The 12,588-nt window shown below is 34.2% G+C and overlaps 1 protein-coding gene across 1 annotated transcript in view; it reads right to left on the bottom strand.

Moving 5' to 3' along the window:
* Window positions 1–12,588, bottom strand: part of DPYD (dihydropyrimidine dehydrogenase) — an 886,622-nt gene that overhangs the window by 510,259 nt on the left and 363,775 nt on the right. The window contains exons 9-10 of the mRNA XM_061121314.1: window positions 6,188–6,295; window positions 4,320–4,489 (exon numbers count right to left, since the gene is read on the bottom strand). Of these exons, the coding sequence (XP_060977297.1) occupies window positions 4,320–4,489; window positions 6,188–6,295 (278 nt within the window). The remainder of the gene's footprint in view (window positions 1–4,319; window positions 4,490–6,187; window positions 6,296–12,588) is intronic.

The raw sequence follows: 12,588 nt of genomic DNA, 5'->3' as shown, positions 1-12,588 counted from the left end.
TAATACCAGCATTTTGGGGGATTCTGTTATCCTGTGAAATTTAATCTCACCTATTTAAGCTTGCAGAAAGTTCTGGAGGGAATTATTAGCAGATTTTCCCTCATCTTCTTAGAGGATAGTGCTGAATGATTGGCTGGTTTCCCTAAGGACCCTTGGCTGCGAAGTGCCAGTTTGTCAGTAGCATCCTATTTAGCATGTGTGTGAGGCCACGGGGGAGACTGAAAGACATTTGGAATCAGAATTACATCAATATGCTGATGATGCCTCCACATCTTCGTTTCATCACACCTTATATTCTGTAGCATTAATGCTTCCTTAACTAAGATGGAAAATGCCCCAAAACAGCACACTGCTTATGGCTCTAATTAGACAGCGGGAAACCAGATTGATGATCCATTAGAGCAATGGATCAGCAGCCTCAGAGTCACCAGGGAACTTGTTAAAAATGCAAATTCTCAGGCCCACCCCACACCTACCAAATCAGAAACTGGGACGGGGCCCCAATAAGCGGTGTTGAATAAGCCCCTCCAGGTTATTTTGATGCACACTAAAGTATGAAAACCTCTGATTGGTTAAGTGAGATGTGCTTGTCCTGCAGCGTCTATTGGGTAGTGCTTCTTAGTAGATTAAAACATTTCTGGATCTAATTATATGGTTCTTTGTTATTAACCATGTAAAAATTCCTTGTTAAATCTTACTGGCCTATGTAGTAATTTATATTTGCCACTAAATGGTCAGAAAACTTTATATTGTTCTCTAGTTCCCTCCTCTTTCAAAAATCACTTGAGGATTAGACCACAGCTTTGGATATATACATGCTGACATGCCTGACAGTAAGGCCTTTTACCAACAGACAAATTATGTTATTCTCAAATTCCATCCAAGAGTCAAAGCCCAATAAACAATATACATATTTGAGAAAAGCTCTAAATGTCAATCTTCATTGACTTCATAGAAACCAAGTGTGACTGCAGTTTATGTATTTTGGTGGTAGAAAGCATACGAGAAATAGAAGAAATACAAAGAAATTAGATTTGGTATTAAATTCTTCATATAGGTTAAAATTTTTTCTCAGGATATTCTCTCAAAATCTGTTACCTTAAAGTATATACACGATATTGACTTAGCAGTTTCATAAGCATTAGCACTACCATGTCCTGGGCCTCTTTGATGTACGCAAAATCAAATATCTTGCCATCTCTACAAATACTGAAAGTCCTCAGTCTGAAAAATGTATAATCATGGGCCAGTGATCCAACCCTAAAATCCATGTACCTCCTGCTGCTGTATTATTCCTTCTCTAATGCTGAAAACGTTTGCCTAGAATTTGCAAAAGAAACTTCAAATGCCTTCTGCTGTTACAACTAAGCTAACTTGGTGTTAGACTTTTTAATGCTAGAATCCCTGGATGCTTATTTTCTCCAGAAAACATTCATTCTACAATTATTTATTGAACATTTTTCATGTGACATTCATTGGGCTAGGCAGGGGAAGGAAAAAAATGAAGACATAGCATCATGCTCATAGAGCTCACAGCCCAGGGGTTTTAAGACAATGTAAATGTTTTCATTTCTTATAAACTAATAATAAACATCCAAACATTTGTTCTTCTAGTTTTAATTAAGCCCCAGACCTGATTGAGTCTACTAAGTTCTGCTGCAGGCAATAAAACAAGTTATCCCAACCCATTGCTTCCTCCCAATACTTTGATGACCATAGTTCATCCCACCAAGGCATGACCTTCTGACTGAGCAATGCCTGGAGTTTGATCCTTTCCTTCCTATAAACCAGTCACATCAAATAATAGCCTTGTTGTTGTTTAGTCGCTAAATCGTGCCTGACTCTTTTGTGACTTCATGGACTGTTCCCACCAGGCTCCTTTGTCCATGGCATTTCCTAGGCAAGAATATGGAGTGGGTTGCCATTTCCTTCTTCAGGGAATCTTCCTGACCCTGGGATCATACCTGCATATCCTGCATTGCAGGCAGATTCTTTTCCACTGAGCCACCTGGGAAGCATCTAATAGCCTACTCTTACAATTAGCCCCTGAATAGCCTCCCTGCATCTAACCCAATCCCCTCTTTAGTCAATTATCAATAGAGCCATCCTTTTAAAATTTAACACAGATCCTGGTGTTTGTCTGCTCAAAACAGTTCAAGGATTTCCTCTTCCTCAGTAAATACTGGCCTTTGGAACACTTATAAGACCTCATCACATACAGGCACATATCATCCTCTTATACTCGGTTCCAGTCACACTGACTTTTTTCTTCTTCTATTTCTAGAAGTCCAAGAAACTTCCTCAACAAAGGGTGAATGCATTTGCCTTGATCTGGAACATTTTTCTCCCAGATGTCTACATTTCCTCAATGTCTTCATCTCTATGCCCCAAAGTCATAGTAATAGAAAGGCTTTCCTTGGTCACCCTGTTTAAAATGGAAATCTCACCTTCTCTTTCACCATAACCTCTCCCCAAATTCACACTTCTTATAGTCCTATTTAAATTGTTGTTCTGCATTGCATTAACCACTGTTCCACATACACTTATATGACAATCTACTTGCTTGCTTGAGTATCTTTCCTTACTAGGTATGAGCTCCATGAGGACAAGATTTTCTATCTGATATGTTCACTGCTATATTCCAATTGCCTAAAACAGTGCTTGATACACAAAGGATGCTCAATAAACTTTAAGTTGTTTATTGTATTATTATAAAACAAGCAAACAAAACTTCTACCCTCACAAGTAATTAATTATCTGGTCTCATTGTGTTTGTGTATGTGTGTGTGTTTTCTATTTATGTAGAAGAAATAGCCACCACTCATTTCTAGTGACCCTTGCCAATGGAAGATGACTATAATATAGAGTATGAAGTAAACTGACACTGCCATTCAGCGGTGTCTTCCCTTCCAAATTTCAAGGTGCTTTAGATTTAGAAAAATAAGATGTAAAATACTTAGTTCAAAATTGTTCAAGTACTTATTATTGGCTGAGGTCCTATGCTATACATGATGATATAAAGATGAATAACATTAGCTCCTGTCTTCTCTTAAGCAAGTCACTTTACTCCAGTATGACTATTTTCCCTGTATTTGTACCAATGTAAGATTGCACTTTTTTTTTTTCTTTTTTGCTCAGTCGTGTCCAACTCTTTTTGACCCCTTTGGAATTCTCCAGGCCAGAATACTAGAGTGGGTAGGCTTTCCCTTCTTCGGGTCTTCCCAATAGGGTTCTTTGAACCCAGGTCTCTCTCATTGCACTAATTCATGCCTAAAATAGTGCTCCAGAAAAAACTCCTAGGATTACAAGACTATCTCCACCTTGGATTTGGAGGGGAAAGTCTGAAAAAGAGTGGATGGAGAAAAGCCCTGGAGAATAAAGTTGACATTTTAAACTCAGTCATGAACCAATGGTGACTCTGATATTTCAGTGAGATTAACCTGTAATGTAGTTAGCCTACATGTGACAAATTACCTATTGACTACAGTCATAATTCTTGCCTAGTATAAAGACTCCAAATATGTTCAGGAATTCTAAAGCAAATCAAATTCATAATACTGATTTGTATAAAATGAGTAATTTATCTCTCTATAAATACATTTGGTTCCTGTTCTCAGAACTAATATCCTTTATAAGGTATTATCTTTCTTAACATTAAAATTTGAGAACTCTATGGTACATGTACCCAGCTGCTGTCTCAATCAAGATTAGTCACCAGTCACCTGTAAGAATGATATGATTTTAAATCTGTCATTTTTAGTAGTTAACTAATTATTAATTCTAAATAATCCTTACATTAGAGCTCTTTTAAAAAATAAATGGCAATCCCCTTGCCATTATATATATATACATATGCATATATATATATATATATATATATATATATATCTTTGAATGTAGCTTGTAAATTTGATTTACAGAAAATTTCGAATGTCCCTAATTACCACATTCTCCTAATATCCATGCATTTTGGGAAGAGTATCTATTGTTAGGATATGGAAGACTTAGCACATTCCACTGTTACTAGTTAAATACAACATCTTTCAATGATACTAACACAGAATAAGAAACACTTGTGAAATGGCAAAGATAAATTCATTTTCTCCAAATCAGTATTATAAAATAATTTTCTTTTCCTTTGAATGTCTGTACTAAAAAATAGCAACTATGGGTAACCAAGAAATTTTAAACTTTGCATTTCACAATCTGAAGAACATTCTAGTGATTTAAACTAAGAGCCTGCACATTAACAGTTATATCTTCTAAAATCTGTTGCATTACAACTCCATATTTTCTGACGTTTTTTTTTTTTTTTTTACCTCCTCAGGGACAGCTCTTATATTAACAAAGCCTTTTCTGAAGACGATGAACACTCGGCGGGCTCCACAACGTAAAGCGGATGTCGCGCAGTCGAAAGCTGTGTCTCCGGCTCCGAGCACAATCACGGCTCCCCGTATCGACAGCAATGGAGAGTGACAGGCGCACATTCCTGAATGATGAAAGGAAAACCCCATTTTCAAGTAGAGAAACCATTTCTGCATGACAGCTCAAAAGATACTTGTACTCAAAGCAGTGTAAAATTGCATCTTGCAGTTTTCCAGGACGGAGTGTCACTATCAAATTATTCTGCTTCATTGAAAGACAGTTTTATTCCCACTTTAAAAATATGCTCATATATGTAATTTCATAGTCAATACCTTTAACTTCTGTTTTTTTTTTCTCTTCTTTCTAGAAGGATATCTATAACACATTTTGAACAGTTTGGGTCTTAAGAAGCTAGAATCAACCTATTAAAACTCTCTTTGTCAAACCTGTGATGTGTATTTTTAACTTACTGTCATTAAGTTGTTTGTTAGAAGGAAAAGAGTGATCCTTGTGATCTGGGTTAATAATCTGCAGTATTTCATTACAACATTTTATTTCTAATGTGTACCCTGCTGTATATTTGGTAAATTTTGAAAATTAACATGCTTAGTATGTTCCCTTTATGTAACTGAAGAATTTCTAAGAATTATTTCCTTCAAATAGTTAAAACTTTATCCCTTTTGTTTTTTTAATTTTTTTGCTTTTCCCTGGTTTTGTCTGTAAAATTGAACAATTAAAAAATATTAATCTCCAAGTGAGCATTTTTCAACAGCATTTATATAAAGATTTGATGTCCACATGAAGATTCTTTAAAAAAGTAAAAGCAGGTGTTTGCTATATAATAGGTAGCATTGTATTATTGGATTAAATAAAATTGCTGACAAGATAAATTACTATAATTTTTGAAATGGTACCACTTATAACTTAGTGTTATCATTTTGCTTGAAAGTTTTTGTTTGGGGTTATATAATTAGCCCTCTGTAACTCTCAAATACGTACTATGTGTACTATGATATTCTTGCTTCCCAAGCAAACATCATGTTCTCTTGGGAAAAAAGATGAAGATAGTACACAAATTTGCTGTAAAATTCTGCAGATTGATCTAAGAGAGGCAGTTTCTTATATTTTTCAATTTTAGGAGAATAAATATAAGTTCTTATTTTTTCAGTAGGTAATTATATGTTAGAACAGCTTAAGTTCAGAATTCTTTAAAAGTATATATTTAAGGAGTTTGGCTATTGGCTTTTAGGGAATACCCTGTAGTTTCTTTCTCACTAAGATGATGAGTCTAGCCCAGTCACAGCAGAAGACAAGCATAGCTTCTGGTTGGTCTTCTTGTGGTATGTGAAGTGATATCACACAGAGACTAGGTATTAGGGTATTCATCAAAATGTTTTACTTTAATTTCATAAAACTGGTTCAAGAAGGGACTGAATCTTTCTGCTTGTATAGATACAAAGAAGACACGATCACTTGCGCCATTTTAAAACAAACAAACAAAAAATAGTTCCCAAAGTGAAGTTAAGTTTCTTTTAAGAACACCTTCTGATGTTTGTTAAGACAGTCTTATTTTAAATAACTTTTCATAATGCAATTTAGACCTGTATATAATCCTTATGATGATGTTCAATTAGGAGGATGGACAAATATGTGATTATGGCTAACAACTACATCAGATTTTTTTTTTTTTTATTTTACCTTGCTATTATGAAAAGATGAGCAGGAGATCTGGAAATTTTCCTACTGAGCCTGGATTTAAGATAATTGTATAATACATACAACAACATAGGCAACATTAGGAACAGAAGACAATTGGGGATACCTGCTTTACTGCTTTTGGCTACAAGAGGCAGAAAGTCTTTGGAAGTGTAAAACCCCTGGTCCTGTGTCAGGCCTTGGAAGATGTGATCCTTTTTGGGTTCTGGCAAACCTAAGTAATACAAATTTATAAAATATCATTAGCAAGAGGAGTGATTTTTCTTACCGGCTATTAGAAAGAAAGTAGAAAGCTACAGTTATTAGAATGATGTGGTTCTAAAAGAAAAAATTTATAAGCAAATTAATATAAAAGTGTACAGAAGACATTGTAACAGACCTCAGAGTGTACTTTTGATATGTAATTTTTATAATTGATAAATAACTTGTACTTTTGATGTATATGTAAAGCATACATCATAAATCACACATTTATGTACAGATATACAAAAACATGGATACACACATATAGTGTTAAGAGGGAAATCAGGTTATATTCTTTCCTCATATCATAAATAAAAATGTTATTTCTGGGTATTAAAGTGCTAAATATAAAAAATTCATCACAAAATCTAAATGAAAATATGGATTTTTATTTATCTAGTTCCTGAATATGGAAGCTAATTATAAGGGGGAAGAAAAAGACTAAAAGACTTCAAAGGAGAAAAGAGTTTTACCACAAATATTCAGCTACTTCTACATTTCAAAATATATACAAATTAAACAGTGAATGATTAACTAGAAGGCTATTTTGACAAATAAAATGTCTTTTCTATATAAAGACATTTCTCAATTCCAATAAGAAACATTAATTCTCAATAGAAGAATAAACAAAGGATAATAAAAATGGGATAACAAAAATACAGCTTATAAGCACCAAAAATCTTAAACCCTTTAGGTAATATAAGAACTGCCAGTTAAAGCAATAAGATATGATTTCTCTTCTATTAAAAAGTAAAGGACTTAAGAAAACTACACCATATGGCAAGATTAAAAATGGGATTCGTTATGCTCCTTTGGTAGAAATTTAGTAGAAACTGGTGCTCAATTTCTAAAAAATGTTTTGAATCTATCGTAAGAACACACTGAGACATGCAAATAAAGGTTTAATGTATAAAAACGGTCATTGCAAAAAAAAAAAAAGAAAAAAACAAAAGAGAGAGACAAATAAAGGATAGAGGAATACAAAAATGCCACAGAATGAATAATACAGTTTTAGTTTAAGAAAAGAAAAAGATAATAGAACAAAATGCAGTCATTAAAACAAACATTTGAAAAATGTGGTAACAGATTGCAGTAAAAAATACAATTTTAAATAAACCAGCAGGACACAAAGCATTGTATATTCAAGTTTTGCAAAAATAAATAAATAAATAAATAAATTTAAAAAAAATATATATATATATAAACAATACAATCTGAATAGTGATCATTTCTGGTAGTGGGATTAAGGATATTCCATTGTTTTTTGTTGTTTTTTTTTCTTATTTGCCAAATGGTCTGTAATATTCATGTATCAACTAACTAGGAAATAATTGCCAACAGTTTGAAAAGAATGTGAATAGGCAGCTAAAATGTTTTCAAACTACAATTGAAACAAATCTGAGAGCTTTCACTCCACTACAGGAAAGCTTTTCATCTCAATTCAGTAAGGAGGAAATTTAAGTTTAATGTTATTTACTATCTAAAATTCCCTCGACCAGTAGGCAGTTCCAGAGAAGCAGGAGTTTACTTCATAGTTAAATGAAGGGCAATGGTAGTTGCTGGTGGACACAAAGAGCAAAAAGCATGGCGCAAGGGATGAGTTTTGTTGTGTGAGATAAGGTAGATACTTTGTTTGACCTGAAAACTGAAAGGGCCTTGTGCATTGAGTTTGTAGCCAGCAATAAACCACTCCTGTCCCTTCAAATTAAATCAAACATTTTTCTTCCCTGTCCATCACCTCCTCCCTTTACTCCCCAAAAACATTCGCCTTTTGTATTTAGATTATTCTAAAAGCATTATTTTAAGTTATTTTAACTATTTAAGAAAGTTAGACAAATCATTTGACTTGCCTTTCTTACTTCTCTATAAATGAAAGGGAGGTTCAGGATGGGGACACATGTAAATCCATGGCTGATTCATGTCAATGTACGGCAAAAACCACTACAATATTGTAAAGTAATTAGCTTCCAACTAATAAAAATAAATGAAAAAAAAATGAAAGGAGGATAAGTTTATTTCTTCATTTGCTGACATTGATGAATATACTTTAGTCTATTTGTAACATGGCAACTATTACATAAATGTGTGGTTATTAATGTAATTATTTTAGAAAGACTGAGATGGGGGTGGATACAGTTACATAAATAAGTGGTGACTCAGTACTTGAAGATCCTAATGACAAAATAATTTTTCTCAAAAGTTATTAAGATGATTGTAGTTTGAGCTACATTTGATTAGTCAAAGGAACATAAATCATTTTATATACATATATATAAATATACATATATATTTAAATAATGACCTGTCATCCCTTTTATATTACTATACCATAGAGATTGTGTATGTTCTATGATACCGATTTTCTCATTTTCCTGTTAAAAAACAATAAACAACAAGGAAAATAATGTGAGGTGTTTTGCAATTTTAATGTGATATGATAAGGAAAAATGTTTAAGGCAGATCAAAAACAAAGCACAGAGAATGTAAGTGGTGGATAAGAATTCCACAGTTTCTGGTAACGAAGTCTAAGATCATTCCTTTACTAATTCCTAATCTGATCTTTTTCACTATTTGCTAGGTCTAAGGCAAAATGGAGATTTACATCTGTGCTTAATTTCTATAGATCCACTGCCAAAATAACTGTTATATAAAGAAGTGCAAGGCATTCTTATTAAGTGCACTAGCTGACCCACAGAGATGATGACTTTTTCCTCTCCTCGAGAATTATTTCATGAGAAAAAAGCTTTGGTAAAATTTATATTTCCCTTTTCCCTTGAATCAGACATGGACAAACATGACTGTGTTTCCTGTGTTTTCATCCCACTCTGCATTTATCACTGTAATGAATTTAACATTTACTAGCTCAGAGTCTCCCTGTAAATGTTCAGGAGGGCACCAGTTACATATCCTGACCTATAGATATTGGCTTAAGGAGAGGAAAAATGAGCCAGTAACTAGACAGCTCTGCAGCCTATTTAGCCACATCCCAGTTCATGCACACTTTCAGATTTCCAAGGTCCATGGAGCCCTTCTCTCCCACCTGGGTGGCAGGTCATCCAGTAGGGCCCTGTATCTGAACCTCTTCTCACAGATTGAGGGAGTCCAGCCCACCTGGCAGAAGTACCCTAATCCTCTGCTAACCATGATGGCTGTTGGGTGATTAGGAACAGGATTTTGTCATCAGACTTTGACGTTGAGTTTGTCCTCTCCCATATTTCTGATTGTGATTTTCTGTAAGTTTCTATGCTAGTTTTATGTGTACCTAGCTAAGTATGCCTGTCAAATTATCAACCAAACACTAATCTAGGTATAACTGTGAAGGCATTTAATAGATGTAGTTAATATCTATAATCACTTGATTTTAAGAAAAGGATATTACTTCAATAACCTGGGTAGGCCTCATCCAATAAGTTCAAAGGTCCTAAGAACAAAATTGTTGTTTCCTTAAGGAAGAAGAAGTTCTGTCTGTCTGCTGGCCTGACCTATACCTTTCAGATTTGTCAGCTCCCACAATTGCATAAGCCAATTTTTTAAAATAAATTATACCACTCTTTCTATCTTATATTTCCTAAAGTTTTTATCATTTGAGAGAGCCCTGAAATAATTCATTACTCTCTCTGATCTTCTACCTCTGCATTTCTAAAACAGGAATAATAATTGTATTCTCTCATAGATGTGAGATTTAAATGAATATCTATCTATAAAGCATTGGGACCTAGTGTATAGTGAATGCTCAATAAATGTTAGCTAATAAGATAGGATTATTATTTGGTACTTTCTATTTTTTTTTTTTCAAATTCCACATCTTGTGGCAGGGAAAGAATAAAGCTTAAATCAAAGTAAAGTATTAAACTTTAGCAAATTTAAACAAAGTGCTAAAAGAAGAAAAATGAAGCAATCTTAAGTGAAATATGAAAGATAATGAAACTTGCAAATACCCATCTATCAAAGGAAGATTTCCCCGAGAGTAGGTGGCATATTAATAAATAAGGTACATGTCTATACTAGGATGATTTCAAAATGGCACTGAAATGACTTTTTAATTCATCTTTCAGTGGGAAGAAGGAGCTTTATGAATAAAGAGAAATTGACAAAGATTTGACAAACAAAAAACAGCTCAGTATAATATATGTATAGTGTTCTTTGTCTTTCAATAAGGCCAGATAGTTTTTTTGTTCCCCTAGAATAGTTACTGAAGTTTTTGGTTTTTCAGCATGTATTTATACAAAGGAACACCTTCTTGAGAAGCACTGAAAGATGAGTATCAATTTCAATTCTCCAAAAAAAGGAAAGACAGAGAAGTTTGCTTACATTACAGAAAATCTGACTTAACATGTATTGATTATTTACACGCACTGTTTTAAGTGTCTGACTTATAGGCAGGTGATTTTTATATACCAACTCATTTAATTCTCCAAACAACTCTGTAAGACAACTCTACTATCTGCATTGCAGATATGAGGATTCTGATGAACATAAAGATTAAGTAACTCTGTGGAAGGTCATAGAAGAAGGAAGTAGCAATGCCAATTTCTAAACTGGACGATCTGACTACAGAGTGTGTATGCTTTAACTTGAAAATGCTGCCTTTGCCACATACAAAATTATAATTAGGCCCTGTTATAATGTGTTGCTACATAACAAGTGATACTTAAATTAATCATCCAACTTATGTGTTAAGATTCACTGTAAAGCTATGAATACATATACAACACAGAATGTTCCTCTCTAGTGGGAGAGAAAAGACTGGCTGCTTCTCTAGACTGTGTCTTTGTTTTGCGATTACTTTCTCTAGCATAGTTCCTTTCCAAAATGTTTTCCTCCTTTAGTGTATTCCTCTTGACTGTCTACTGGTTATTTTTCAATGACTTGATATTCTTTGAAATCTATATCTCTGCTTTGTTTCTGAAGCACCTCCCTCTGGAACAACTACAGGATAAACAACAGCAGGGTGTACAGTAAATTATTTTTGCTCATATTAAGTTCTATACAACTTCAATGAACATTAACATGATATTAAATATTCTGTTTCATGTCACCGTCTAGTAAGTAATAGAGGAGGAATAAGTTTCAAAGGATGATTCTTCATAGCTATTGTAGGATGGGCATGTTTATGAATTTCTCAGATTTTATATGTAATAGCTGCATGTGTTACTTCACTGGGTCCCTTATTCAGTGTTAATTGATTTGAGCAAGCATTAGTGTGATGCCTCTCATTCGAATGACAGCTAAGCTACATGGGAAAGATGGTGGCCAGATAGACCTGTCACTGGAGACAGCCTCACACATCCCACAGAAGTGGAGAAGACAGCCCAGAACACTATGAGACTGTCTCAGGTACCTGGCAAAAGAGTGGTTTACAAGAAAAGGCAGTACTCTAGTATACTGAACTGTCTTGGCAGGTTCATCAAGCCTTGTTATTTCACACAAGTGCTTTTTTAACAAGAAGATTTTAACAGACACACAAAATCCCACTGACTATGTCCTACTCTCAAGTTCACTGGCTGCACACAGCAAAATGTAGCTGATGGTAAATGTTCTAAGCGTTTCACTTTACCAAGTACTTCTGTATCTGAGACCTTGTTTACTTCTCATAGAAGAAAGCATGTTGTGTGATCTCAGTCCTCACTGCTAAGCCTGGTTCGGGGAATGGTGCTGCATTAGGAAGAACAATAACATGTGAAGATTAAACATGGATTCATTAAACAAACTCTGAGGGACACTAAGCTGTCTACCACAGCTATGCACCTGTGCCTCTGTAAGAAATGTCCCTGTGTAACCATTGGTTTTATTTTTGTTTATTAAATCTTTTTAAAGTATTTTAACGTCAACTTACTCATTTTTATCATTTGTAAACACAGCATACTGAATAAAAGTGAAACCTCTAAGTCATTTCTGCATTAAAATTCTAGTTTTAGCACTTACTGGCAATTATGACCTTGGGCAAGCAAATTATTCTTTCTGGGCCGCTGCAGCCTCATCTTAGGTTTGTTAGGAGAATAAAATGAAAACAATATACGTAAAGCTCTTTGCATAGATGTGAAATTCATGTTTCCTTCTATTCATATTCTTTCCCTGAAAGCCTTTGTTTAATATAATCAAATGATACATTTGGCTAGATATGAATTAAATGCTCGTCTCATCCATGATATACACAATTAACACTCCTGCACATGTAAACTGTCAGTACCAGACAGATTGGTTAGAATTTTAGGTAAGAAAATAGGCATGAGCAAGGAGTGGTGACCTAGCCCAAAAAGGTGC

The sequence above is a fragment of the Dama dama genome, chromosome 20 (assembly GCF_033118175.1).
Source record: "Dama dama isolate Ldn47 chromosome 20, ASM3311817v1, whole genome shotgun sequence".
NCBI classification, from domain to species: domain Eukaryota; kingdom Metazoa; phylum Chordata; class Mammalia; order Artiodactyla; family Cervidae; genus Dama; species Dama dama.
This window is presented reverse-complemented; position numbering and strand designations above follow the sequence as displayed.